Source organism: Ceratotherium simum, chromosome 20 (assembly GCF_057802395.1).
Source record: "Ceratotherium simum simum isolate JZ-2026a chromosome 20, ASM5780239v1, whole genome shotgun sequence".
NCBI classification, from domain to species: Eukaryota; Metazoa; Chordata; class Mammalia; order Perissodactyla; family Rhinocerotidae; genus Ceratotherium; species Ceratotherium simum.
In genome coordinates this window covers 14,367,197-14,395,000 of record NC_141919.1, presented here as the reverse complement: position 1 = coordinate 14,395,000, position 27,804 = coordinate 14,367,197, and the positions used below count along the sequence as shown (strand labels likewise).

Sequence of the window (27,804 nt, the reverse complement as noted above, 5' to 3'; positions counted from 1 at the left end):
GAGTGCAGTATCCAAGTACAGTCGAATGAATAATCTACTATTTGAAGGAAATTTTTCTCTGGATTATAAATAATGCACAATTAAAGGCTTTTACAGGGACAGGAAACTGCTGCCTTTTATAATATCACTTTCAACCACTGGGACTTGGAAAGAATTTTTATCTAGTGGATACACTTGCTGAAGACAGAAAATAAAATCTACTAAGGTACAGTGTAAAGATACAGTGTGACCCTAAGTGGGATCTGGACTAAGCAGGAAGTGGAGGTTTAGCAGTGGTGTTGTTATCGACAGAATCTGGGGCTGATCAAGCCGTTTAGCAAGGAGAGTTAGGGATCAATAGACGCATCAGCCAGATGCTGCAGGTCCTGCTGATTTCTCAGAAATTGTGCTCTTCAAAAGAGAGGTCAGCGCTGTGGTCAATCAGATGATACCTGAAGCCACTGGAGATGCAAGGCATTGATGACTGAGCACAAGAATGCAGACTGACCTCAAGGACAGGGCAGCCAGTGAGAGAAACAAATTTTCTCTTTAAATTCTGCAGAAGAGGAGGAGAAGGAAAAGGGAAGGGCAGTGGAGCAGTCTACTCTTAAAGCACATGGATGTGTGAGAGACTCGAAGGTGGGAATTCTAGGAGAGGGTGCCCTGAGCACGCAGGTGAGCCTCCACATTCTTATGAAGAAGCAACTGCCCCTGGCTTGGTTTCCTCACCCACAGTTGAGTCGAGATTGTAGCTGCACCATGAAAGGTTACTTAGAGAGGACCAGAAACGACCTCGTATCCAGAGAGTTCTTCAATCCCTAGAGCAACGCTCTGCTGACTATTTCCTGAGATGTGGGATAGACCACCCATTGAGAAAAGTTAGGAAGCACACAGTCAGGATTTCTTATGGGGAGTAAGATTATTAAGTAGTCCTTAGGGATTTTCTCCCACACCATCTGTAAAAACTGAAGCAAAGTATTCATTCCTCTGGGTTTCATTGATTTTGTGTCAGGTAGCACTGGGATTAGAGCATTTCTCAAGCTCTCTTCTAAAATTATAAAATATTCAACTATTTGTCCTGATTAACTCCCACCCACCTGCCCAAAAGCAATCTGAATTACAGGGAATTACTCCTGTTTTGAAGTATATATTTTAAAATGTATGAATACACAGAGACTTCTCTTTCAGTCTTTTGTATCACCAAAATGTTTTACCAGCACAAAATTAAGAATTATGAAAGTAAACATTTTCTATTTTCCACTCGGATGAACTAATGATAATATCTTAAGTTGGAAGAGCTCCCCAGGGGACGCTAAGCAAATCCATAACTTTTATCCCAATTGACCTTCACAATCATGCTGAAAGGTGTGCCAGGGAGGCTGTGTATAGAAAAGCATTTCCCAGAGTGTGTTCCAGAGAACACTACTAAAAAGTTTGAAAAACTGTTTTGTTTTGTTTTTTTGCTGAGGAAGATTTGCCCTGAGCTAACATCTGTGCCAATCTTCCTCTATTTTGTGTATGAGTCACTGCCACAGCATGGCTGCTGACGAGTGGTGTAGGTACATGCCTGGGGATCTGAACCCGCGAACCCAGGCGCCGAATTGAAGGGTGCTGAACTTAACCACTATGCCACAGGGCCGGCCCCTGGAAAACTTTTTAACAATGAGTTTAACAACATTTAAACTCGTGTCATTATCACAGGGCCTCTCGGACACTTCATATTAGTTCGTAGCAAATCTCCGTGTGTGTGTGTATGTGTGCAATGTGCATGTGTATGTTTGAGAGAGAGATTGGAGAGGGAGAGGGAGAGAGATGTTTCACAAACTTATTGGATCATAAAACCCTTTTTCCATTGCACACCCTATGGAATACTTACATATTCATTGGACATTCTATGGATTGTCCCTGCATTACCATTTTGTTAGGACATAAGATGTGTCTAGGACATTAGGCCATGATTAATGTCTACAATTGAATTTTAGCTATGCTATATGCAACATTTGATAAACGTTCACTGATCATCAATGTGTCAGACACTACTCTAGGAGGTATTAACAAAACAGACAAAAATACCTACTTTTATGTAGCTTACGTTCTAATGGGAGACAATAAAATAAAATAAATAAATAAATAGTGTAATATATGAAATAGGGATAAATATGAAGACGAAAAAATTAACAGGAAAGTATGATAATGTGTGTGTGTACGTGTGTGTGTGTGTGTTTATGAGCCTGTGTGTTGGGGAGGGGCAATATTTCAGACAAGGTGACCAGAGAAGGCTCTCTGAGGTATAGCTTAGTGAGGCCCCACAGGAGGGGAGGGGGAATTATCACACATCTGGAAGAGAGGCATTCTGAGCAAAGGCCCTGAGGTGGAACTGTATGAAAGAAAAGGATTCAAAATTCTATTAAAGCAAGGCTCTGTTATTTTTTCCACTGTAAAGATCTCTCAGTCTTTGAAGAAAGAGGTCTAACATTTTAAAAAGCCAGGCATGTCTTCAGTACTCCTAATGCACAAGTCTTGTACTTCACCGTGAGAGATCAGAGTCCCTCATTTGTGATCTTCAGCTCCCCGGGATGCCTGGGACACGTTCAGGGAGGTCCGTGAAGTCACATCTCTCTTCGTGAAAATTAGAAGACGTTATTTGCCTTTTTCACTGTGTAGACATGGGCACTGATGGTACAAAAGGAGTGGTGGGTAAAACTGCCAGAGCCTTGGCAAGAATGCAGGCGGTGGCACTAAGCTAGACCAGTGGTCACTGTATTCTTCACAGCCAGGACCGCGCAGGACAAACGTTGTCAGTTTCAACTAAGAATGCCCTTGATGAAACAGTAAAAAATATTAATTAAATCTCAAACCTTGAGTACACACATCTTTTTAATCCTTTGTGATAAAATGGGAAACATACATAAAACACTTCTGTTGCATTCTGAAGACCAATGGTGGTGTAGAAGGAAAAGGAGTTGTGCAGTTATTTCAGTCGTCAGCTGATTAGCTGCTTCTCAAAGGTATTTTTGTTTTGGAAAACAGTGTTATTTTTAATAAAATATGTTATTTTGTTAACATGCAATGGATTTATGTTATTTTTAATGAACTAATATATAAATATTTTTAAATTTTTCATTTTACTTTCTAATATGGTAAATATTGATAGATATAACACACACAAATAGAAGCTTTTGTCATCTTCAATAATTTTTAAGAGCATAAAGGGATCTCGAGACCAAAAAGTTTGAGAGACACTGTGTTAATAAAAGAGCAAGAATGCCATGCCTGGGCACATATATGAGTAAGTATGTATGTTTATGTATAAATTTGGAGCTTTTAAATTGAGGTAAAATTCACATAAAATTAACCATTTAAAAGTGAGCAATTTAGCAGCATTTAGTACATTCACAACGTTGGGCAACCACCACTCTATCTAGTTCCAAAATATTTCATCACCCCAAAAGGAAACCCTGCACACATTAAGCAGTTACTTCTCGTTGTCCACCCCTGTCCCCCAGCCCCTAGCAACCACCGATCTACAATCTGTCTCTGTGGATTTACCTATTCTGGACATTTTATATAAAAGGAATCAAACAACACTGTACGTGACCTTTTATGATTGGCTTCTTTCACTTAACATAATGTTTTCAAGGTTCATCCATGTTGTAACGTTGATTCCATATACTTCATTTCATGTATATTTGTTTTTAAGTAATTATTCTCTTCACATATTCGTTTATGATCTCTGATTAGAAAATCTCTCTCTAATCCAATATACATACACAAGAATGTGTCTATAAGGTAACATTGGTCTCAATATTTGTCCCAATATGTTACAGACTTCAACTGTGCACAGTTATTTCTGTTTCTCTTGTGAGTCTACAAAAAAATTATGAGGCAACTCCTCCAAACGCTGAGGTGAATGTTAATCGATTTATGATGATTATTTTTATGGTGATTATAATCACCATTCTCATTACCAAGTGTATAAAGTGCTTAATTGTAAACAGTAGAAAATATTATTCATTTTGTAACATTTCCCAATAAAACATGTTTGCATGTGGAGGTAATTCTGGGGCTGTTGAGTTAGAGGAAATGAGCAGTTTAGTATAGTGGGGGAGAAAATGAATTTTGAGACAGGAGGCCTGGGTCAGAGCCCAAATCTGCTCTCTATTAGACATGACACCTTGAGCAACTTACTTCCTCTTTCAGACCTCAATTTTCTCACTTTGAATGAGGGGGCTGCCTCTCCAAGCTTTTGTGCTCCTGGGTCCATTTACCAGGAATCACACACATAACTACCTTCAAGATGTTTGCCGTATCCATAGATCACCTCTATTATTTGCTTGCATTTTAATTGAGTCACTTTTTTATATAAGAAAATTTATTTCAAAAGAAACCTGAATTATTACTACTAAATATGGAAAGCCAGTGTCACTTGCAAATAGAAAAAATATAGTAATCCACCTCCAGTCATCCAAGGATCCACATTATATCATCTTATTTCCTACAATACAAAACATCCCATCTTTTAAATAATACTGTTCAGCCCTGACCAACCATTTTCATGAATCGATAAGCTGTGGTCTTGCTTACTTTTAGAAGTTGAGATTCATTACTCATTCTCTCTCCCTTGGAAAGGCTGGTAGAAATATTTACAGCGTTGGGTACCATACTAACCATGTAGCACTTGGTAAAGCTCTGAGATAAGAGATAAGTGGCACTCGTAGCTTGGGGCTTGTTTTGAATGTGAGAACCCAAGTGAATTCAGAAAACACAAAATTCCCCAAATAGTTACAATATGGCTCCTGAGTATATCAAACAATTGGACCACATTTCAGTTTCATTGCCTCTTGGACTCTATCTGTAATGAAAGGGGCTCAAGATGCTAGGAGGCACTTGGCACCTGACTCCCCTTTTCTTGGGCACAGAAATTACTCCAGGGAAATACATAATCTTCTATACTATTCGTACTACAGAGACAGTTGCAAACTCATTGCAAAAATGGTCCCTCCCTTTATCTGTGTACCTACAATGTAACTTTGCAGCTCCTCCCATCAAGAGGAGAGGTGAGTGTTTCTCCACCCCTTGAATCTGAACTGGCCTTGTGACTTGGTTTGGCCAATAGATAAAAGAGCTAATAAGGTGGGTATGAAAGTTAAAAGAGATAGTGTATGCAAACACTAGTAAGACAAGTAAGTCCTGGTTAAATGGTAGCAATTATCACCGCGAGTGTGCATGGTATAAACAGCATGTACCAGGAATGCAGCTCTCTGTTCCAGGGACTTTGGTCTCCATGTTTCCCTCACCCTTCTCCTCTCCTCTCCCCACTTGCCTACTTCTGGATGGGCCTAGATGTTACCATTTGATGGCCTATCTAGCTAAAGGCTTGCTCAAAGCACACTTGGGTAACATTTCTCAAGAAAGCGGGAATTAACTAGCCCGTCCTTGGGTTCACCACAAACCAAAAAACCCCAGGTCCACCTAGAGTTAAGGACACTTGTGACATAATCTAGTGGGGGCTAGTTTAATCTCAAATATCCCCCTTGGGTAATTTTGAACCCACACTGAAGAACTAGGAAGACAGTCACAATTTATTGAGTGCCATTGGCTAAATACTTCATATGCACTTTCTCATTTCATCTTCACAGCAACTCTCTGAAACCCCTGCGATAGAGTTTAAATAATCCCCATTTTATAGCCGAGAAAACCGAGGCTTGGAGATGTGAATGATTTGCCCAATTATGTGGAAAGTGCTGTAAAAAAAAAAAGAAGAACTGATTCTTGTTCCTCAATCTTCCAGAACTAGAGATCCTTTCAATTGTCTCTTTCCTCTGTGAAGTCCATGTTTTGAAAGTTTTTATTTACCACTTAATAGCATTATTAGCTTTGAAACATTAAAATGAATCCTTGTCTTGGGAGATCTTGAGGTGCAAGAGCTCCTGGTTTGGAACTGTTGAACTCCAGTTCCTCATAGCCCCAGCTCCTCATTTTGCAACTGAAGAAACAGAAGCTCAGAAAGGATTGGTGATTTGCCAAGGTCACACTGCTCCGTGTAGAAGGAAAAGCACTAAAATCCAGGTCTTATTATTCCCTGTAGGAATTTCTTTTTCCACAACAAAATCCTGCCTCTGGAACATGCACTAGTCACAGGAACAACTTGGAACCAAAATTGGAGGAGACAGAATTAAAGAAACAATCATTGAAGTGGTTTGTCACGTATTTAAAATCTTCATGTCAGCCTCTCTGTATGTGCCACACCTTTTGGCTTAGTGGATATTTACCCCAAGCGAAGGAGAGGGGAGGTCCCCATTTTGACACCATGTAGAATAAAGGGGAAAAAATAAATGACTTTTTAAAGATAGATGACGCCCAAGGCAGATTAAAAATACTTGTAAAGACCATTCACGTGTTACTGGAGTAAAGGGTTTCCATATGGAGATATGATGGTGTGCAGGGAAGTACAGTGAATTGTGCCATCATTCTGTTCAATTCGGGGCTTGCTTTATAAGATGACATCACACCCTCCAGCTTGGTGCAGTAAAGGCCAGAACAGTGGAAGAAAGCTTCATGCAGTAAATGGGATAGAAACAAGACTTTAAAATGCAAAGTAAATTTGAGAGTTATGTGAGGACTTGCCCCAGGAATTTTAGGGCTGCAGATCTCCCACCTCACTCCTAGGCACCCACTAATCCTGGTTCCCTGGGGTCTCCCAGGACAGCTGAAAGGAAAGAGGGGAGGGGACGGGAAATACCACTAACGTTTATCAAGCACCTACTTATTACATCACAGTCAGTGGAGTAGGATGTAGAAGAGATGAACAGATTTAATCTTCACAGCGGCAACTCCAGGTAGAGTGCTGACTGCACCAAGAGCCAGCAAAGCATGGTGGGTGGTACAAACTTCCAGTTATAAAACAAATAAGTCATGGAGATGTAATGTACAGTATGGAGACTATAGTTAAAAATACTGTATTGCATATTTAAAAGTTGCTAAGAGAGTAGATCTTAAAAGGTTCTCATCACAAGAAAAAAATTCTGTAACTGTATACGGCGACAGATGTTAACTAGACTTATTGTGGTGACGTTTTCCAATATATACAAATATTGAATTATTATGTTGTACACCTGAAACTAATATAATGATGTATGTCAATTATATCTCAATTAAAAAAATAAAAGAAAGAAATGTTAGAGTTTCCAGGAGTTTCTATTTCACATATTCTTACCAGTAAAATTAGCTCTTTAAAGAAAAAAAAGCTTGGTGGATTTGAATGCCACCTTGGGAGCTAGACTGCTTGGTTTCAAAACCTGGCCCCACCCCTTCCTGCCTGTGTGAGTGCAGGCAAGTTATTCACCTCCCTCTACCTCAGTTTTCTCATGTACAAAATGGGTATAATTGTACCTACCAAATAGCATTATTGTGAAAAGAAAACTATTTCCTTAATATTCAAAGAATATATATAATGCTCTTGCACATGGTTATGGCTGGTTAAATATTAATAATATTAGATGTATGAGTAAACCAAGACTCAAAGAAGTTAAGGAACATGCCCAAGTTCACACAGCTGAGAAGTCACTGAACTTGACACTCTGACTCCATGACCCTCACTCCTTTCCTTTCACCGCAGGCTGCTCAGGCTGAGTGGATGGGACCTGAGACAAAGCAGCTATCCAGGCCAGAAGCCGCACTGTGTTCCCTAGCACACTCCCCACACGGCACTAACCTGCATAGCTCTACCCATTTCCCACAAGACCAGTCCCCTAGGGCAAAGCCACTGACTTCCTGACGAAGTCCTGTGCCTCTCCTCTCTGCCCTTGTCTGGAATTTCCCCGCAAACCATGCAGCTGTCCCTACTCACACAAGCCCCAAGTGCACAGTGGTCACCAAATAAACCAAGTACTTTACATAACAACTTTTAAAGGAACAACTTCTCACTCCACATAATGACTGGAGAGCATGAATGCTCCACCTAGAGATGAATTTCTCTAAGAAATTTTGGCTAGTTTTATCCAGAGGCCAGAAATTTAAGCCCCTACTTTCTGTGTTAATTTTGATTTTATTTATTTATAAGTAAATCAGAAACTCAGAAACACAAGCCTGATTGTCTATCAGCTCTAAAATTGCTGGATTTAGAATCCCCAATATGTTTTTCAGGGGTTCAGATACCCAAGTGGTAGAAATCATCATCATCAATGAAAACACTCAAATATTTTTATTATGTATCACACACAGTTCTAAGAGTTTTACATCTACTATCTAATGTAATCCTCAAGACCCACTACAAGCAGGATCTATTGTTATTGTTATTCCCAATTTATATATGAAGAACTGAGGCACAGATAATTCAAGGGATTTTCCCAGGCAGTCTTGTTACATAAATGCTTCCCTGGTGATCTAAAGGAGTTAACCCAGCTTCCCCAAAACCCTAACCTGGGACACAGAAGCAGCCTAAAGTTATCCCAACTGTGGCCATGGAATTGACCCCTGCCCAAGCTTCACCTGAAGGCATGAGAGGTGGCTAAACAGCTAGTGGAGGTTTTCAGTGATTAACAATATTAAAAACTGCCAAAGAATCTCAGGTTTCTTAATCAAAGTTTTTATTTAGTGCATATCTACCCATTGATATGACCATTAATAGAATGTAAGTGTGGTTCTGTCCAGTGTCCACCTGGCAGGATGAATTCTAGTTTTAGAGCACCTAGTAGACTGCACTATTATTCCTAATTATTAACTTCCCTTCCTATAGAAGGATAATAATAGGTCCCTGCGTGATACCATGTTAACTTGCAGTACCAGTTTATTGGAGGCTGTACTTCCTGCTCCACTAACAGTGGGTGTGGCCATGTGACTTGGAAGTAGCTTATTCCAGTTCTGAGTAGAAGCTTTAAGAACCATTGCTACACCCTACCAGTTCTCTTACTTTTCTTCTGCCCAGAGAGCAGCCTCTCCCAGGCAGTTCTTGCTCCTTTACCTCCATCCCAGAATGAAGAAGGCGCTTGGATCCACAGTTGACCCTCAGGGACTTGTAGCACAAGTGACAAATACACCTTTGCTGTTGAAAGCCACTGACATTGGGGATTTTTGCTACCAGAACAAAACCTAATGAAAGCTGATGGATACGAAGCACTATCTAAAATGATTCCTAAACACTCGAAGAGGTTTGCTGATCATCCCCAAAATACATGAGGTTTTGAAAGCCACTCTGGGCTCTCCACTATGTTAAGAGAAACAGAATTCTGTGTTAAGGGAAAAGGAATTGCAGAGGGCAAAGGGGCTGTAGGAAATAGAGTGTGAACAAAGAACACGTCAGAGAAGCAATGACTAAGCAAAAGCCATCAGCAAAGGAAGGGCATAAATAATAAAGGAACATCCATAACAAAACGTCACGTAAACCACGGACCACTAACAACTGGGAGTGGGGACAACGAGACAGGAAGCAAATAAGCATCCAGATGCCAAGGGACTGCCCGAAAGACCATATCAAATAAAGGCCAGAAAAATTAAAAATAATTTAGATAAAGAGAAAGACCACACAGTGGTGAGGGGAACTGTGAACGGATTTGTTTTAAGAGGGAAAAAGAGTTTGATTCAAACATTCTGCTTACTGCAGCAAGTCCTTGGGGCCACAGGTGCGCTTTCCTCCAGGGATAACTCAAAGGTTATCCTTTGAGATAAAGATTAAGAGCCCTCCATTTCCTAAGACACTGCCACTTCCTTCAGCTCCCTCCTCCCACTCCCTCCCGAAAGCTCATTAACATATTTATGGTCCCCTCCTTCGATGCCAGGCACCGTGAAGCCAAGAGGCCCGTGTTTTGTATGGGCCAACTATAAGAGATACTAAATAATTCTAACAGCAACACATGTGAGAAACACGTATGATGTGCAGAGTCTGCCTTATGAATAACTAGAACCGTTGGCCATCTCTGTGGTGTGACTACAGAGAGATTCTTTTTTCCTCCCATACCAATTCTTATCCCACCTGAAATATAAGTATTACAGATTTCTTCTTTTGCATTAGATTTTTAACACCCTAGAAGACAGCGGCACCGTGTCATCAGGCACGTCCACACAGTGTGACTGGATTGTGTGGCTGCCAGAAGGAAAGTGCGGTGAGGTCACACCTCCTCTGGGGAAACATTCCACTTCAGCTGAGGGCAGCCTCCTCCAGATTCTAATGCACCCTTTAAAGGAGCCATGAACGTGCCCCCTGCCTCCCAATGAGTCAATGCTCTGGACCTTCACTACTCGAATGGTGGTCCAGGGGCTGGCAGCACCAGCAGCCCCAGGAGAAGCACAGAATCCCAAGTCCCATCTCAAACTGTACTGAATCAGAATTTGCATTTTAACAGGATCCCCAGATGACTCCCATGCGTGTGACAGTTTAATAAGCGCTGCTGTATCGACCACTCTTCCTGAAGTGAATGTGTTATGCCCCTGAGGAGTATTGAAACGGAAATATAAGTTAAGACCCTCAGGTATAGCATACTAGAAATTCACCTCTAACATTCATTAGTTGTGTGCCCTTGAGCAAGTCACTTGACCTCTCTGAGCCTCAGTTTCCCCCTCTAAACGCTGGGCATGATGACTATCTCAGAGGATTGCAGTGAAGGCCAAATGAAATAGCATACATAAGCTCTAGAGTAAATACCCATAGGTGTTGACTCCTTTGCTAGCTGGCCCAGAGCAGGTTTTGCTGAGGGGTGAGTGCCAGGGGTAAGAAGCAGATTTTGAGGAAATCGGGGCAGAGACAAGGCCCAGCAAGGAATATTGGTCACGGCAAGACACTAGCTTAACTTGAATGTTCCCATCTGGCCCTCCATGTTTTCTGCTCTAGGTCTGTAAAGCAGCAGAACTATATTCAGAAAGGATGTGGAGAGCTAGGAATTGTGGCACAGGAGGATTTACTTCCAGAACCTTCTGCTCCACAGCATGCTAATTATTTAGCAGATATGCATGATTTAACAACTACACAGCAAAGTCTCTCAGAGTCAGTGATTTCCTCTCCTACCCCAACACTTACAAGAAAATATCACCCCAAGTATATTTCCCTTGGCATATACTAAAGCTTCCCAACATGACCCCTGTAAAGGAATTACCGTATTGTATACAAATCATCCTGTTAGACAATGGACTCCTCTTAAAAAAAAAATCTTATTAGGTTTTTAGGACAACTTGCGTCCTATAAACCTGAAATTTTCATTAATTACAGAATTTCAAGCCCAGACTAGCCTTGAGCTCCATCTCTCTAAATTTCCTTTCCATTATGTTCGGACGTGTCATGTTTTTCACCAGTGTGAATCAATCGAATTCTTAAGGAAGATTAGAAAATACAGACAACCCAGGACCTCTATCCACAGGCCATGTGTCTAATGCATCTTCATCTTTGTGCATATTGAATTTAGCAACCATGTGGGCTCTGTCATGCCATGGCTATAAGAAATGCTGGTCCAGAGACGTATTTGTTTGTTAGTGCGGGTCTTTTTGAAAGAGAAGAATTCAGCTTAAACTAATTCAACTGCATTAAACTAAAATTATTCCCTATTGATCAATGAGGGAGGCATTTAGGTTTTTGGCCAGTTAATGAATTTGATCCAAATGGAAAAAGAGTGGAGATGGGATGGGTGGAGAGAGAGGGGGAATTTGACAGAGTTACATCTCCTCTGTAGCAAGGAAAGAGCTCCCGTTACAGGCAATTAAACTTCCTTCCCCCCATTACATAGAACTCTCAGCTGAAGTCGACATAAGCCACATCCAGTCACCTGTTACCCCATTACAGGTGTGTGGGATGATGCCCACAGGCCCTCCAGAGACCTGCCCCTCAGGCGCCTCCTTCCCATCACAGGTGACCCTTGGTGTCCCGAGCCTACGGCGCTCAGCATGTTTCCATCAATGACATATCCATTAATCTGCACTTGCAAACTGTTCATCAGAGTCCATCACCTGCCACTCCAGAGCTCAACAGGCTTGCTTCCCTGCGTGTTTCCTGCAACGCGGCTTCAGCACGAAATGCGTGTCATCTTTGGATAGCCTCCTCTTGGAAAAGAGCCCGGTATTTTTATTTGGCCATTTTCTTTTATGGAGATGAACCCAAACTACCAAACTCGCAATGAAAGCTTCGAACTTCCTTTTGAAAGTATGGACAAATTTTTTGCTCCTACAGATACTATTGGAAGCAAAGGCTTGGGCATCAGGAGACATAGATTCTATGCCTAGCTCTGCCAGTTACCAGCTGTGTGTCCTTGGGCAAGGCTGGATTGCCCATCTCTGGCCTTGTTCTTCTCATCCGTGATGTAAATATACTAACATGTGTCCTATCCAAGGTTGATCAAACGAGGTCGGCATAGGTGGAAGCAGTTATGAAACGCAATACTATGTCTTGAATTACACGCCAAGTATAACAGCGACTAGCTTGACGGCTCCATGAGGCTCGATCCTTTTGAAATAATTGAGAGGAGAAGTGAAAAGAAGAGGAAGTGGCCTCCTTACTCAGATTCTACCTCATGGTCTCAAACAGCAGCTGTAGCTGGCGTGGCATAGATTATATTATGATCGTCTTAACTTAGCAGCAAAGCAGCTTCAGATTATTTGCTCAGATCCATATTTTTTAAATTAGCATAGTATCCTCCCCGCTATACTGTACAGCCTCTCGAATTTGTCAGGAGCATGGACCTAGGTGTCAAGAGACCTGAAATTTATGCTTGGCTCCATTGCAAATGTTCTATGGGACAAGCTAACCTTTCTGAACCTCTCCGAGTCTTAAAATTTGGTGGATTTCATCCAGAAATCAATTTGGAAAGATTTATAAGAATATTTATATCTTTTGCTCCAATAATTACATATTTGAAAAGTTATTTTAAGGACATAATTCTAAACAAGAAAAAATGTTTTAGGTACAAAGATGTTTGCTATAGTGTAATCAACAATAGCAAAAAGGGAGGGGTAATCAAAATGTTTAACAATAGTATATCTTTTTTATTAAACCATATGCTATTTTTTTTTTTTTTTGGTGAGGAAGATCAGCCCTGAGCTAACATCCATGCCAATCCTCCTCTGTTTTTTTGCTGAGGAAGACTGGCCCTGGGCTAACATCCGTGCCCGTCTTCCTCCACTTTTTATATGGGATGCCACCACAGCATGGCCTGACAAGCAGTGTGTCGGTGCACACCTGGGATCCGAACCCGGGCCGCCAGCAGTGGAGTGAGTGCACTTAACCACTATGCCATGGGGCCAGCCCCTATGCTATTTTTTAAGATGTTGATTTGAATACTATGCAATAACACAGGGAAATATTTAATAAATAATGTTAAGTAAAATAAAAATCAGGTACCAAAATGTATAAATATCCTATTTTAATCCTATGCACAGGAAACAAAGACTAAGAAAACCACTTGCCAAAATACTGCCAACAGTCATGCTTCAAGGAAAGTGGGTAATTTTTAGTTTTAGTTTTTACTTTTTTCTAATGTACACAGTTCACTTTTCAGCTTTCCTCTATTTCCCAAATTCTCTTTAATATTTATTATTTTATAAATAAATGAAGGCTGAAATATAATACCAAGAGGTTGAAATAGACAAAGTCTAAAGTCATCTGTTTCAATGTTAAAGATCTATGCTTCTATAATAGTTTCAGATGTAAATAGTTTCACAGCAAGAAATTACTAACAAAAGACTATGGCTATAGAACGCTGTGTTTAAACACAGAGAATCCTGATGCCCATGTCTACACTACTCCCTGAAGTGACAGGTCAGGGCGTGTCCAGCGGGACACGGCCATCAGGGTGGCTGAATATAAACCTTGCTGAGAGCAATAGTCCAACAAAGGGCCCATAGCAATAAGCCTGGATCAGCGTCTGTGAATCATCAAAGCAGCCTACAGAAATGCTAGCGTATTGAAGACACCCTTTGAGTATGAATTGGTTTTTACAGAAATGTCATACTTGGTCAGAAGCCTATTTCAGCATGAAATAATTCCATAGTTGTGAGAAATACTTTTTTCCTCCATAAAGCTCAGAGTGACCTAACGCTTTGGAGGGCTAATGAATTTTTCAAAATGTTTTAAAAGCAAATTCTGGGATGGCATTTTATCTGCATCCACCACAGTGAGTTTATGTCTTGATTTTTCAAGAGGCTGGAGCCAAGGGTGAAGGCACTTCAGACCACAGTCCGAGGTACCAGCCAAGTGGCGAGGACGCAGTCAGTTACGGACCTACTGAAATTGCTCTGCTTCATGCATGGCTTTGTGTCAGGGTCTGACAAAGCAAATTCACAACAAAATAAGAGAAGAAATATTCAGCTAGAGAATAAAATTCTCCCTCTTATTTATCTTTTTCTATGACCTGTATACTTTTCCTAAGACCATAATTTCTATTTGCCTACAATCTAAAAAGAAAAGAAAAAAAAAACCAGAAAAATTCCCCAATGACCTTGGTAAACACTCAAAAGGTGAAACAAAACCTGAATCAAAGTTCAGGCTTGTGTTAGTCCACATGGATCAGTTGCAATACTGCTCACCTTTCCCTGAAGGAATCCAGCCCTCCAAAAGGCAGCGGCTCTGGAGTCTGTTTATTTTGTAGCCGCCAAAGGGTGAGAGAATCCCACCCACTACTTCAGCCAGGAGATGCCACATGCAAACCAACCAGGCTGCTGAGGGCCAGAGGGCAGGGGGAAGGCGGAAGTGTTCAAGAAGCGAGAATGGGGGGCAGAGAGCGACTTGCCCCCTTGCCTCCCTGGAGAGGGGCCCAGGGACACTGCCTTCCCAGGAAAGCAGCCAGGCACAAGTGTCCTCTGAGACATACCCGTGGCTGGGGAGCAGCTGATCTGTCCACCTGCTGTGACACTTCTGTCTTCCCAGAGCCAGGTGCTGGTCTGGCCGGCACCACAGAGCACTTGCTAGAGAAAATGTGTATGAAGAGCACAAGGGCGAGCAAACACTTCTGCATGCAAGACGAACTTCTGCCTCAGCTTCCTTCTTTTCCATTTTGGAGAGCAAGAGACAAGCATGCACATTTCTCTTTTGCACCCTTCAATTAATTGATGGATAATTCTTCACAGCAAAATAAAAATGGACCTTATAGAATTGATGAGTCTCTTTAAAAACAAAAGCCATTTACTCTAGAAGTCTTGTTTTTCTCATCTGAGGAAAATAGTTCTGATGAGTGGGAACTCTTCCATAAAAACCTTTCAAATCACTGAAAGTCCATCAGCAAGCCGTCCCTCCCTCTCTGGCTGTCCTTAGGGATCTTAATTTACAGGCCCATGGACATTGCTGCAACTCTTCTGTGGAGTCCAGAACCAGATTTAGTTCTCGACTCAGGACGGGAGTGGGGAGCAGGGATTCTCACATCTTGTACACGCCACAGGCCTATTTATGCCTCCCCACATCAGGCTCACATTTTTAGCACCATCACTCTCCATCCTGACTCATGATCACTTGTTATAAACCATGACATTTCACATATCTGGCTCCACTCAAGAACAAGGTCTCCTAGACAAGGGACTTTTCCACACAACCAAAGCTTACCCTCCATGTGACAATTTCTGTTTTATTTTTTTCCATTTTAATTATCTGAGTTGGAAATTTTTCTGAAATTGCTTACGTACCCCACCCTTCTCTCAAATAGGACTCTGAGCTTAAATGATCTTTCTTCCTTGATTATTCAGGGTTGTTACTGCGAACATCACTGATGTTATGGCCTCCAGAGGTCGTGCAGATATTTAGGACCATTCCCCTACACCAGAGGGAATGGCACTTCCTGAGAACCTGGGTCTGCTTCTTCTAGGCTCTGTTTGGTTTGGATTTTGTTTGTGCAATTCCCCATTGTAAGTTATCAGCAATTATAGCCTCTGGTGACCACCTCTCCTTCCATCACCTCCATCTGAGAAAACCAAGCTTGTGAGTATTCTGTCAAAGCACAAATTAAGTAATGACGATGATGATGGTAGCCAACATTCATGTGTCTTTGCTGTGTTCCCAGCATTCTCTGAATGATTTACAGGTGTCATCTCACAAATAGGCTCAGAGGTAGAGTTTGGGGGATTTTCCCGTGAGAAAAGAACTAATTATAAAGATATGTTTTCAATAATCAATTTTAGCCGCAAGAAGGAAGCTGCCTTTGCATCATTCCCGGTTTTCAGGAGACTCTGGGTTGGCTGATGTTGCCAAATAAGTGAAGTCCAGACACCTGAACTGCCGTGCTTGCAACTCATTCCATCCTGAACCTTCTTCTGTGCCTGACCCCTTTTCTAACTTGCTTCCCCCATGAATCATTGTATTCTTCTCTTTTCTCCTATTTCCCTTCCAATTCCATCTCCACCTTCCTTCTTGCTTTTCTCCCTCTTTTCCTTCACTCCCGTAAGCATCTTGAGTATAACCAGAAGTTTTCTGGGGCGATGCTAGGCTAGCAGACTCCAGAGCAAAAAGCAGGCTCCGCACGACTAGAGCTGAGTCCTAATCCCAGCTCTTCTCCTTGTGACTGTGTCCCCTAGAGGGGGCTCGCCCCCCCCCCCCCACCAGCAAAGTAATCCCTAACCTCTCCAACAAGAGAGTGGCAACAATGAAGAAATCTGCAAAGCCAACTTCAAACTTTTTAAAAAAACATTAAAAATTCACTCAATACCCACAATATTTCCGACCACTCTGAGGACTCATCACACACCCTATCTTCCAAATAGTTTATCCATCTTTAGTATTCTTTCACATGGGCATACAGTGAGAAAAGTCTCTCAATTTATTCAACCAAATCATAGACAGTCCAGCATCGTATTTTTCTCCTACCAGGTTCTCAGTAATATTGGTTGATTACTCAGTTATCTGAAGGTTTTTCATATAAAACAGTCAATAGAGAGAAATGAACCTCTCTTTCATCAAAGTGAACTTGCCATCCAACCTTGCTATAGACCTGTCAAGTTGTTCATTTTTTACTTAAAGAGAGTTAAAAATTCCAGGAGACCTGGTGGAAAGAGGCACTTATGGATGAGGGAGAGAGTCCTGGAATTGGAGTCAGGTGACCTGGGAGGTAAGTCTGGCTCTATTCTTTATTGGCTGTGGAAACTTGGGCAAACCTCTTGCCTCACTAGGCCTCAGTTTCCTCAACTGCACAAGGAGAATAATAGCTACCTCACAAGACCACTGTGGCCATTAAGTGAAAAAATGTATCTCTTAGAGCTAAGACAGACATTTAACAAATTTTAGTTGAACTAAAGGGAGCTAAAAATTGTCCCTTTTTCAATGAACTGTAAATAGAGCTTCCTGGCTCTCTCGTCCACCAGTGGCCCTTTTCATGTTTTTATTACTGTGGATGGAGAACATATTCTCATCTTAGCATATGCACACCTGCCACAGCCCTAATATATTATTGTTCTTAGTTTACAGATAAAGAAACCGAGACTCAGCTAAGGTTGTCTGACCAGTAAGTAAAAATGGCAAAGTCAGGCTTTGAAATCAGGTGTCTGGCTCCAGAGTCCACATTCTTAGCCACCATGCATAAGGCATTGAGGGAAAGATCTCTAAGGTTCCAACAAATCCAAAAATGCTCTATGAAATTCTTGCTAATTCTTCCTACTTAGGGCTGGCAGCTTCTACTAGGGGCTATCTCATAGCTTCCAGGTTGTGGGCTCAGGTATAGGAATGAGTGGTTATTGCTGCTCCCAGGGAAGTCACCAATCATCAAGGATGTGAGTCTAGTACAGTTTTGATTGTGTTGATGTCTATTTTAAGCTACTTGTTTTGAAGCCCCTACATGGTATTCTCAATTACTAAAAAAGCTAATTCCCCTGTGTGAGTAGATGAACCCTGAACTAGACCAGACTTGCTGCCAAAATATACTCAAGATCATATACATTATTATAAAATGTACTTATTTATTATTACCAGTGTCCAAAAAGGATAAGCTACTTATAATAAGAGATACATACACTTTAAAGCAAAAGAACATTAAAACAAGCATAACAAGATAGAAACTAAGCAATAAAAGTAAGAAAAACTTATTTCAGAAATACTAGGCTAAGGAAGTTAAGCACCAACATAGCTTAGAGCTTCCTGGCAGCCAAAGCAAGGAATAGAAAATGCATGGAGCCAAAGATATGCAATTTTTTTTAGATGTCATCATTTCAAAAAGACTCTTGCATTACAGGCTAATAAGAGCACCTGTAAAAGTCTGACCACATCTCAAAGAGTTAGATGAAGTGGAGGACCACGATCTGCTCTACCACGAACAGTCCCACTGGTTGGACGAGCTGTCTGACTCAGGACGATGCACAGGTTTATTCCATGCATGAGGTCTGCAGTGCCAGGGTTGGACAGAAATACGAATGAGGTAAGTCTGGAATGCCTTCACCTTTCCTCTCAAGGACTCTGAAAAGCTTCCCTGCCAATCTCTCTCATGACATTAGTACTGGTTCAAAGGCAGCAGAACAGGCTGGGCAGACTTGGTACCATGGCTGGGATTGGGGGAGCCCAAGTTTTCATCTCTGAACCACACAACAGAGGATCTAAGGCTCTGATAGGTCCACTCTGTTTGCTCATCTGCCCAATGAGGTCTTGCAGAGTGCCCCATTCCCCTCCCCTGCCTCTCACCAATCCGTTCATGCTTTAATTCAACCAATATCTACAGATTCCAACGAGTCAGGCATAAAAACTAGCCCCGTTATTTTGTAGTAACACTTTATATGATGTACATACCATGTGCAAAGCACTGTATGGCGCTCCTTGACCTTAATGTTTCTCACCTCCTTCTAGAAAACCAACCTGGATTCCTGCAGACTGTTGCCAGCCCTTCCTCAGATTCAGATTTCTAGGAGTCTGCACCTGACCATCCACTTATTCATTTTTACTGAGCCACTACAATGTGTCAAGCTTTGTGCAAGACTCTTGCCTTACAGCTTCATTCATTCTAAAATCACTTTGCTCTTTTTGTGCTTAGCACAGTCATGGATCATGGTCCCAAGAAGCAACTGAAGCACACAGCAGCTCCAAAGCATTGGATGCTGGATAAACTGATCCATGTGTTTGCTTCTTGTCCATCAACTGGTCCTTAAGAGCTGAGAGAATGTCTCTCCCTCATCTTTTTTTAAAGAACAGACTTAGGCGTGCCCTGGCAGGAAAGAAGTAAAGAAGATCTGCATGCAGTGGTTCATTAAGATTGATGGCAAGGTCCAAATCGATATAGCCTACCCTGCTGGTTTTATGGACGTCATCAGCATTGACAAGACCAGGGAGAACTTCCGTCTGATCCATGACACCAAGTGTTGCTTTGGTGTTCATTGTATTACACCTGAGGAGGCCAAGTACAAGTTGTGCAAAGTGAGAAAGATCTTTGTGGGCTCAAAAGGAATTCCTCATCTGATGACCCAGGGTGCTCGCACATTCCACTACCCTAATCCCCTCATCAAAGTGAACAACGCCATTCAGATTGACTTGGAGACTGGCAAGATTACCAGTTTCACCAAGTCTGATACTGGTAACCTGTGTATGGTGACCAGAGGTGCTAATCTGGGAAGAATTGGTGTGATCACCAACAGAGAGAGACATCTTGGTTCTTTTGATGTGGTTCATGTGAAAGATGCCAACAGCACAGCTTTGCCACTCAGCTCTCCAACATTTTGATTATTGCAAAAACAACAAACCATGGATTTCTCTTCCCTGAGGAAAATGTTATCACCTCACCACTGCTGAAGAGAGACACAAGAGCCTGGCAGCCAAACAGAGCAGTGGGCAATGATCTCTAAGTGACATGTTGGAAGGGTCTTTGTACTTAATTAAAGATAACATGGCATGATTGATTGCAAAAAGAAAACACAACACTAAACCTACGTACTGAACATAAGGCACTGCACCAGGCCCTGGAGATACAATGGTGAGCAAAATCCTACAGAGACCCTGGTCTCTACTCCTATTAATCAAACACACACACCCAATGGAGATATAATGACAAGCTGAGATAAATGATCTAAAAAATTACAAAAAAACCTGACTTAGACTCACGAAGTAGGGGATGTAGGGAGGAGCGGAGTTTTCCAGCAAAGGATTCCCTTCTTCACTTAATCTGAATAAGAAGTAGGAGTTATTTAAGCCAAGAGGAGCAGGAGGAGAAGTCAGAAGAAGCTGAACAGCAGACTGGGCCAGATCCCAGGGTCATGCTAAGAATGTTGTCTGTTCTCCTAAGAATAATAGAAAGTGATTATGAGGTTCTGAGGGAGGGGTGGGAGAGTTGTGAAAGATGCTTTACAATGATCTCCCTGGTAGCAGTGGGAAAGTTTGCAGGAGACCAGTTAGCCCACCATTGCAGTCATCCGGATGATTTAGTGACGCCTGGGATATGGCGGGTGGGGAAAGGATGAAGGAGGAGAAAGCTCCCAGTTGGAGAAACTGGATGAATAATAATATCATTCACTGAGATAAGGAACTGCAAAAAAGGACCAGCTTGGGGGCAAATGGAGAAGCAGCCATTGCTCCAGGTTCTGTGCTAAGGGCTATAGGTACATGATTTTGACTTTACAACAAACCTGCAAAGTAGGCATCATTATCCCATTTTTCAGATTAAAAACACAAGACTGTGTTATCAGCTTAGTTTTTCTAACCCAGACTTTGGGGGTCTGATTTTTCAGAGCAATGTAGTGCCCAATTAGCCTCCCAAGAACTCTTAAGAAGAAAGATTACCTTTCCCTGGAAACCAAAGCCCAAAGCCAGAGGGCTCAGGTAGAAATGGATCTGGGACATGGCCAGAGATTTTGAGTAGGCTACTCTGGGACATGCGATTGTGCAGGCTGCGTACTGCACAAACCCAGAGGGTGCCAGTCATCTCAAAGTCCATGTGAATGCTGCCTCCTGAACATGGCAGGTCTGCCCCTCCCTGGTTTCTTTTCAAAGAAGACTCCAAATTCCATGACTCTCCCCAAAACCCCAGGGTTCAAGAACAATCAATAACCCAGACAACACCAGGCATTTTATCCCTCTGGTCCCCAGAGGTTCTTTCCTCATTTGCAGCCTTTATCCAGACTCAGGTATCCCTCCATCACCCTTTTCTTTCCTCAACTAGTTCTCCAGGGAGGGATAGATGTAAGGGAAGAGCGATGCCTCCATCACCAAGTCACCAGTGCTTACAAGAGCTCCCCAGACTGGTGCACCAAACCCCAAACAATGTTAATATCTGCCTAAATAAAGGCTACATAAAACAAACAGGTTATACCAAAGCTGTCATGTTTTTGCCTAGTTAACATAAAATATTCCCCAAATCACTGATTAAAGGGTGTCCTCGACCACCTGATCATACGTTCTCCAAGACCCAAGGTGCTGTCTGAATGACAGTGACCAAGTCTTTACCTTTGAAGCAGACCAATCCACTCTGAGATTTATGCTGAAAAGTCTGGCTCTTCTCCAAAGGCCCTGGGGCTGGGACAGTCCACAGCTCTCGGTCTGAAAGCTCGGGCAGCAAGAAATGGAGCTGACTCCAGGACTAAAGCAACCATCCCATCAGCCCCTAAGGAGGTGACACCACATTCACAGACGTACTTTGGATTCCTGAGTTTCCTGCTCCTGAATGTTCTGGCAAGAGGCACAGTCTCAAGTGCATTTGCCCTCCCTTAGGATGGGCAGGGAGCTGATCCTGTGGTCTGTGATCAGAATGAGCTCAGCTCCCCAAAGGAAACTGCTTGGCCAGCGTCTCCATCGTTACTAGTCCTTACCACAGTGGCCCTCTAAAAGGTATGGAGCATTCACTTTAAAGATGCTTTTTATTGACAAGCAAGACCTTCTTCCTGTAAAGGAAATCGGAAAGAATATACTCCTCCAATTTCCAATCAAGACAATTATTCTACAGACATGCTGCAGGGTTTTTCTTTCTTTTTTTAAACCCCATCTCCTCTATCAACTCTAATGTGCTTGTTCATTTAGAGTTGTGAATGTGCTTTCTTGTCCCCATGCCACATACCACAGAGTATGAGCCGACGTTTAGGTCACCAGAACTTTTCTTCTATAGAAGTCCATGTATTGACCCAAACCCACCACAGAAATGAGCTCTTCGTCTGCAGCTGTCACTGCTGAAGTGGCAGATGCATTCTCCAGACTGTAGTGGTGGCCCTCTCCCCACCCACTCTTTGAAAACTGCATTGCTGGTACGGTGATGTGCCCCATGTATCTTTCCAGTGGCAGCTGACACTCCCCCACGCACACACCCAAGGCTAGCTCATGACCTACATCTTAGGGCATGTGAGCTGCAATGACCCCCACCCATGAGCAGCTGCTTGAATTGCATCAGCTGGTGGGGTCTGGGCAGTGGGAGAGGTTCAGCAGCCAGTCTACCCAGTGTGGGGACCATCGCTTCCTGCCAGCCAGAGCCCCAGGGCTCTGACTCCTCATTTACTTCATTTTTTTCCCCAAAGTTCATGGGATCTTGGATCATTTACTGCCATCATGAGGCTGTCTTGGCCTGAATACTTTTCTGAGCTCACCACTACGCAATTGGAGGACATTTCCCAAATCATAGCCTAGGGCAGGGGCCCTCATTCCCTCCCCTCCTTCAATTTCTCTTACCATAGAAATGGTATAACTGAGAATGACTAAGACACCACCGTAGAAATGGCATAACTAAAAATGGAAAGCATGGCTAAAATTTAAAGACTGACTTGGAACTACAGGATTTGATCTCTGTCCCTATTCCAGGTCTGAACGAGTGATGGTAGAAAAGCCAGGTGGGCACTGGCAGGAGAAAAAGAAAATGTGTTTTCACTCTGATTTCTAGATCTAGCAGTGAATGTCCAGATCTGAAGCATCGCTGGGTTCTCACATCGGGGGAGTGAACCCAGGTAAGAAGCATCAGCCTTAGATGACCATCTCTGCTGTCGGGAGTCTAGCTCTCATACTGCTTACGCTACTGTCTTGATTGTTTTAACAACAATCGTGTCGGTTCCCTATTTGTCAGTCTGTATTTGTCAAGAAGGTACCACTTCTGGCGACTGTGTTTGGCAGGAGTGACCACTCCCCTTGCTGCCCTCCACCTTCAGCTGAGGTTTTTCACAAAGAAGCTCCGGGCACCAAGCCCACCTTAACCAGGCAGGAGGCAGGTGCTCTAGAGAAGCATTTGAGCGCCAGGGGGGACAATCCCTCTGAGGCCACAATTGAGGTTTACATTTGCCATTTCTAATAAATACTGAGTGTTCTCAGGAAGGAAGGGTGGGTATTGGAAGGAGAGATTTAGGAAAAAGGAGGAATAGGATTATGTCAGTGAATCTGTCTCAGTTCAAGGATCAGATTGGGATGAAAAATAGAACTGAGAGAGTGCTCTCCCAATTTCAACAGAATTAAGCTCCAAACTACTTGATAAAAATTCAAAAATATCCCTTCCCTTTCAAAGATGTCTGCTCAACCCAAAGGCCTGGCCTAGAATAGAGAGCTTCTTCTCTCCTCACAATGACGGATGAATGATAAATGCTCCTAATGGGGGTGGGAAGTGGGGGCACAGAAACAATTTCTCCAAAGTTTTGATTACTGGAGATTTTATCTATGGCTAATAGCAATTCCATTTTGCAATTTAAAATTCCTTTGGTCTATTGGAATTAGCTAGCTCCAGTGATGACAAGGTTATGTTAAGACTTTGGAAGCAACATTGACAATTTCAAAGCATTAAAATATGTATATCATGCCTGCAGAATATTGAAGCGAGAAGTCAATTGGCAAAAACCTGCCAATTAGACTTTTTTAGGTATCATATAGCTAAGTCTATATTAATGTCTGATGGAAAACAGCTTAAACATAACACCTAAATTCTATCTAATTCTGGTCTAATAAGCCTTAAGTGAAAACCAGCGTGATAATTTTCTTCTCCTTAAAATGTTTTCCAAAAGATTAGCCTAATTTTTAAAAATCCTACTATTTTATTATGAATAAACTTCTCACAAATGAATGCCATAATTATTGACTTAATTTTTTCTCCCACAAAAAGGGTTATCTAGCCTCTAAAGCAGAAGGTTATCTATTACTATAGTTTAATGTTGCATATTAAGTAAAATTTTTATTTACCTAGAAAATGTAATTTGTCAGGGGAAATGTGACACTAAAAGTGACCAAAACACCTTCGCTGTGGCTGAATATGAAAGGCTAATTGTGATCAATAACAAGAAATCTATTCCAAGAAAAAAATAAAATTAGCCATAATTATTCTTCTGGCCAAAGCAGGAAACTGGGAACAGCATTTCAAACAACGTTTTCTTTTTCCTGTCTTTTTTTTTTAATGACGTAGAGCAATTGCTCCTCTAATGAAGGGACTCAGTAAATAAACTTACATGTTACTTTCAACTGATTTCTCTGAAATAGGGAATTTTCCCCTCCCAACAATTGTTCTTCAGAAATGAGCCAAACCTCTTGCTCACATCAGACCTCACAATCTAAATGTTTATTGTTAAAATAAATGGTACGGGAGTGGAGCATAGGTGCAGTCTAAAATTGCATTTATCGTTGATTGCCATTCATTTTCATCTACACGGCACACAAAAAAATAATAATAAGTTGCCAAAATTGACTTTCTCTTTTGACCATTTCTCATTCATTGTTAGGTAAAGAGCAAACAGCACACTTATACTATCAGAAATGCAAGTGGGTTTCTGCAATCTGTATTTTCCTTCGTGCTAGAGTAAAACTATAAGGGAGCCAACAATAAACACAAAAATGATCACAAACTTTCTCAATTCTGAAATCTTCACAAACATGCAACTCTCTGGGAGGCATGTGGTAGAAAACAAAGTATTTATATTAGCATTAATCAACTTTAATGGTCTTTTTAAAGATACAGTTAAATCTTTTGTAAGAATCACACTTCGTCTGCACTCTCCTTGCTGTGTGAGGGCAAATAAGTTACAGTGACAACCCTGCAAACATCCTGCCTTGTGAGTAAGACGTCACCTTAATGCAGACTTTATATTTTGGCCTCTGTGAAGGTTTAAAGGTTAAAGGCATCATAAATTATGCATTTCCTCCTATGCCGGGCCCATAAAAGGTGCTTTCACTGTTCATTAAAGATATTGCTTCTAAACAGGCGGAGGCTTTTTTTTTAAGTGCAGAAACAAACATTTCCATTTTGTTTATTACTGCTTTGCTGGAGAGCCAAAACAATTTGGAATTAGGAAACTGCTAGAATCTGTTGTTCCAGAATGTGTAGCAGCTGTCAACAGATAGTGAAATTATCGCTCACTCCTTGGACAGCGGTTTGGGTAAACACAGCAGACCAACACGCCGGTCTCCTCCCAGAAGAACAATAGTCTGGCAAACCCCACGTCACCAGCAACAGTTGGGGCTTTCGCCTTCTGCCTCTGCCCCAAGTTACTGATCTGAGCGGGGACCAGAGAGACACAATTTGCGCTAGAATATCCCTAACTCCTGCACTGGAGCAAGCTCTGGGGGAGGGATGCTTGGGTCAACTGCGCATTCGCAGGCCTCGTTCCTAGTCGGCACCCTGATTTTCTCACGTTTTGCCACCTCCTCCAGCTAAAGTACAGCTCTAAGGGATTAGTCGTCTTCTTTTACACTCACGCGTACTGCATCTGCAGAGGGCTGGGCTCTTTTTCTCAAGGAGCACCACACCCATGCATCCTCCAGCCTTCATGAGAAAATTGCAAATTTGACTCAATCTGCCTCTTTCCAACCTCAGGCCAAAGGGACCAAAGCTGGACACACAGCACTTAACTTCAGCCAGGCCACGAACATCTCCAGCTCGGCACTTGTCTGGCTGTGGGGGAAGATTATGGAGACAGATTGCCCGCTGTAAGCACCAGAGTTCCAGAGGTTCTTTCCAGGGGACAGCCCGCACACCCTGACAACTAAGTGGCAAAGTTGTTTCTTCCTCCTTTGCTGCAATGCCCTCTCCTCTCCATCAGTGCGCGCACACACACACACACGCACTCACCAGCTTTACTCCCTCAACTTACCAGTTTAGACTTGGCGCGTTGCAAAAATTCTTCCATATCGTTGCGAGAGCTTTGGACCAGGGGTACCGGGAGGGCGCGGAGAAAGATCTCCGCCGGGCGAGAGGAGCAGGGTCTCGGGAAAGTGGCCCGCCAGGGCGCCGCGGCTGGCTGCTCCCTCCTACCGCTCGGAGGCGGCTGAGGCTGTGGCTGCGCCCTCAGCTGTCGCGTCCCAGGGCTCTCCGCCCCACCCCCGCGCCCCGCCGCCCGTTCGAGGCTCCCGACTCTGCCCTAATAAGGAAAGTGGGTGTGACTCCCGGGAGCCCAGGGCGCGCCCCGCACGCTGGCTGGCACGCGCCTGCGGGGCCGAAGCTTGGGGCCGGGGCGCGGGGGCGGGTGTGTTGTGGGATGGCGAGGGGCTCCTCGGCCAATCGCAGGGCCCCGCTGCGGCCTCCTGACGTGGCGCGCCGAAAGATGCTGCAACCATGGACAGCGCCCAGAAGTGCGAGCCAAGTCCAAGGGGCTGCTGCAGAGGGAGGCTCTGCCGCAGGCTCCGACGCTATCAGCCAGGGAAGGTGGGAAGAGGAACAGAGGGGGAAGAGGCCCCCAGAGAGCCCCCCTCCTCAGCCAGCGCCCCCCTGGCTGGCTGGCACGTTACAGAGAGCTCCAGCGGTCAGTTAATGAGCTGGCTCTGTGTGACCTGGCCAGGGGATGCACACAGCTAGATGGGGGGGGGGGAGAGGGGGGGAGGTGAGGTTACTGCTGAGCTAAAAGCAGTACGACCTTGATGGAAAATAATCAGAAGAGCGGGCTGGGAGGCTGTGCTAGGCTGCATCTTTCCTCCTTACCCTCAAAACATACCCACCCAGCAACGGGCATCTGCAGTTCACCCCAACTGGGTGCCCTTATGTTGGCCCTGGGGCTGATGCACAGATACATCCTTCTGCAGTCCCCATTCCCTCTCTGACGTGTATGCTCAGGGGAAGCTGGAGCAATAGAACTTCCTACTGCATAAGGGTCTGAGTTCCTACAAGATCCTCACATAATTCTGTGCACATGAAAGTTTAAGAAGTACTGCAATGAACACTTAAATGTATAGCTGTGAACCTTATGTTAAACCCTGGAGTTTTGTTGTGTGTACTCTCTAGCCTTATCAGGTCCCCAGATATACCACCTCAGGCTTTCTCCTACATCTGGGCCTTTGCATATCTGCCTGTAACACCCTTCCTGCCCTCTCCCCACCCCCCACTTTCTGGCTAACTCATGTTTCAGTTGTCAACTTAGAGAAATGGTCTCAACCCTGACTGCACATTAAAACCGTATTATAATCACCCAGGACTTTAAAAGTGCTTAATCCCAGGCTCTGTCACAGACCAATTGAATTAGTATCTCTGGGGGTGAGACCACAGCATCATTCTGGTGCAAAAGTACTCCAGCTGATTCTAATGTGCAGCTCTGGTTTTCAGTGGTTCTCAAACTTTAGTGTGTATCTGAACCACTTAGTGATCTATTAAAACATAGATTTCAGTGCCTCATCCACAGAATTTCAGGCTTAATAGATCTGGCTTAATAGGCCTGAGAATTTCCATTTTTAACAGTCTCCCAGGGTTTGCTGATGGTGTTGATCCATGTACCACACTTTGAGAATGAGTGGCTTAAAAGTTATCTTCCTCCAGGAAGCCTCCCCTGATGTACTCCTCCCTTTCCACTCTCAGACTGAGTCACTTGTCCCTTCCATGTTCTCTGATAGCCCTATATTGTCTACTCTGCTACAAATTGCCTGATTATTGTCTGTGTTCTCTACCAGGCTGTGAGCTCCATGAGAACAAGGACCTTGCCTGTCTCGTTCATTGATGTATCCCCAACACAGTTCATGTCATATATAGATCCTCAATAAATATATTTTAATGAATAAATGTACATATGGAAGGTTTTTTACTCTCC

General features: G+C 42.9%; 1 protein-coding gene and 1 pseudogene across 13 annotated transcripts in view; one reads left to right on the top strand and one right to left on the bottom strand.

The window, feature by feature from the left end:
• PRUNE2 (prune homolog 2 with BCH domain) overlaps positions 1 to 27,804 on the bottom strand; it is a 346,173-nt gene that overhangs the window by 224,514 nt on the left and 93,855 nt on the right. The window contains exon 1 of one of the 13 annotated variants that reach the window (XM_087444450.1): positions 25,885 to 26,058. The exons of 11 other annotated variants lie outside the window; for them this stretch is intronic. In XM_087444450.1, coding sequence (XP_087300576.1) covers positions 25,885 to 25,920 — 36 coding nt within the window. In that variant the 5' untranslated portion in view covers positions 25,921 to 26,058. Of the gene's footprint in view, positions 1 to 25,884; positions 26,059 to 27,804 lie in introns of those variants that run through there. One more of the 13 variants, XM_014794701.2, reaches the window with a different exon arrangement.
• LOC101390692 (small ribosomal subunit protein eS4, X isoform-like) lies at positions 18,898 to 19,688 on the top strand (annotated as a pseudogene).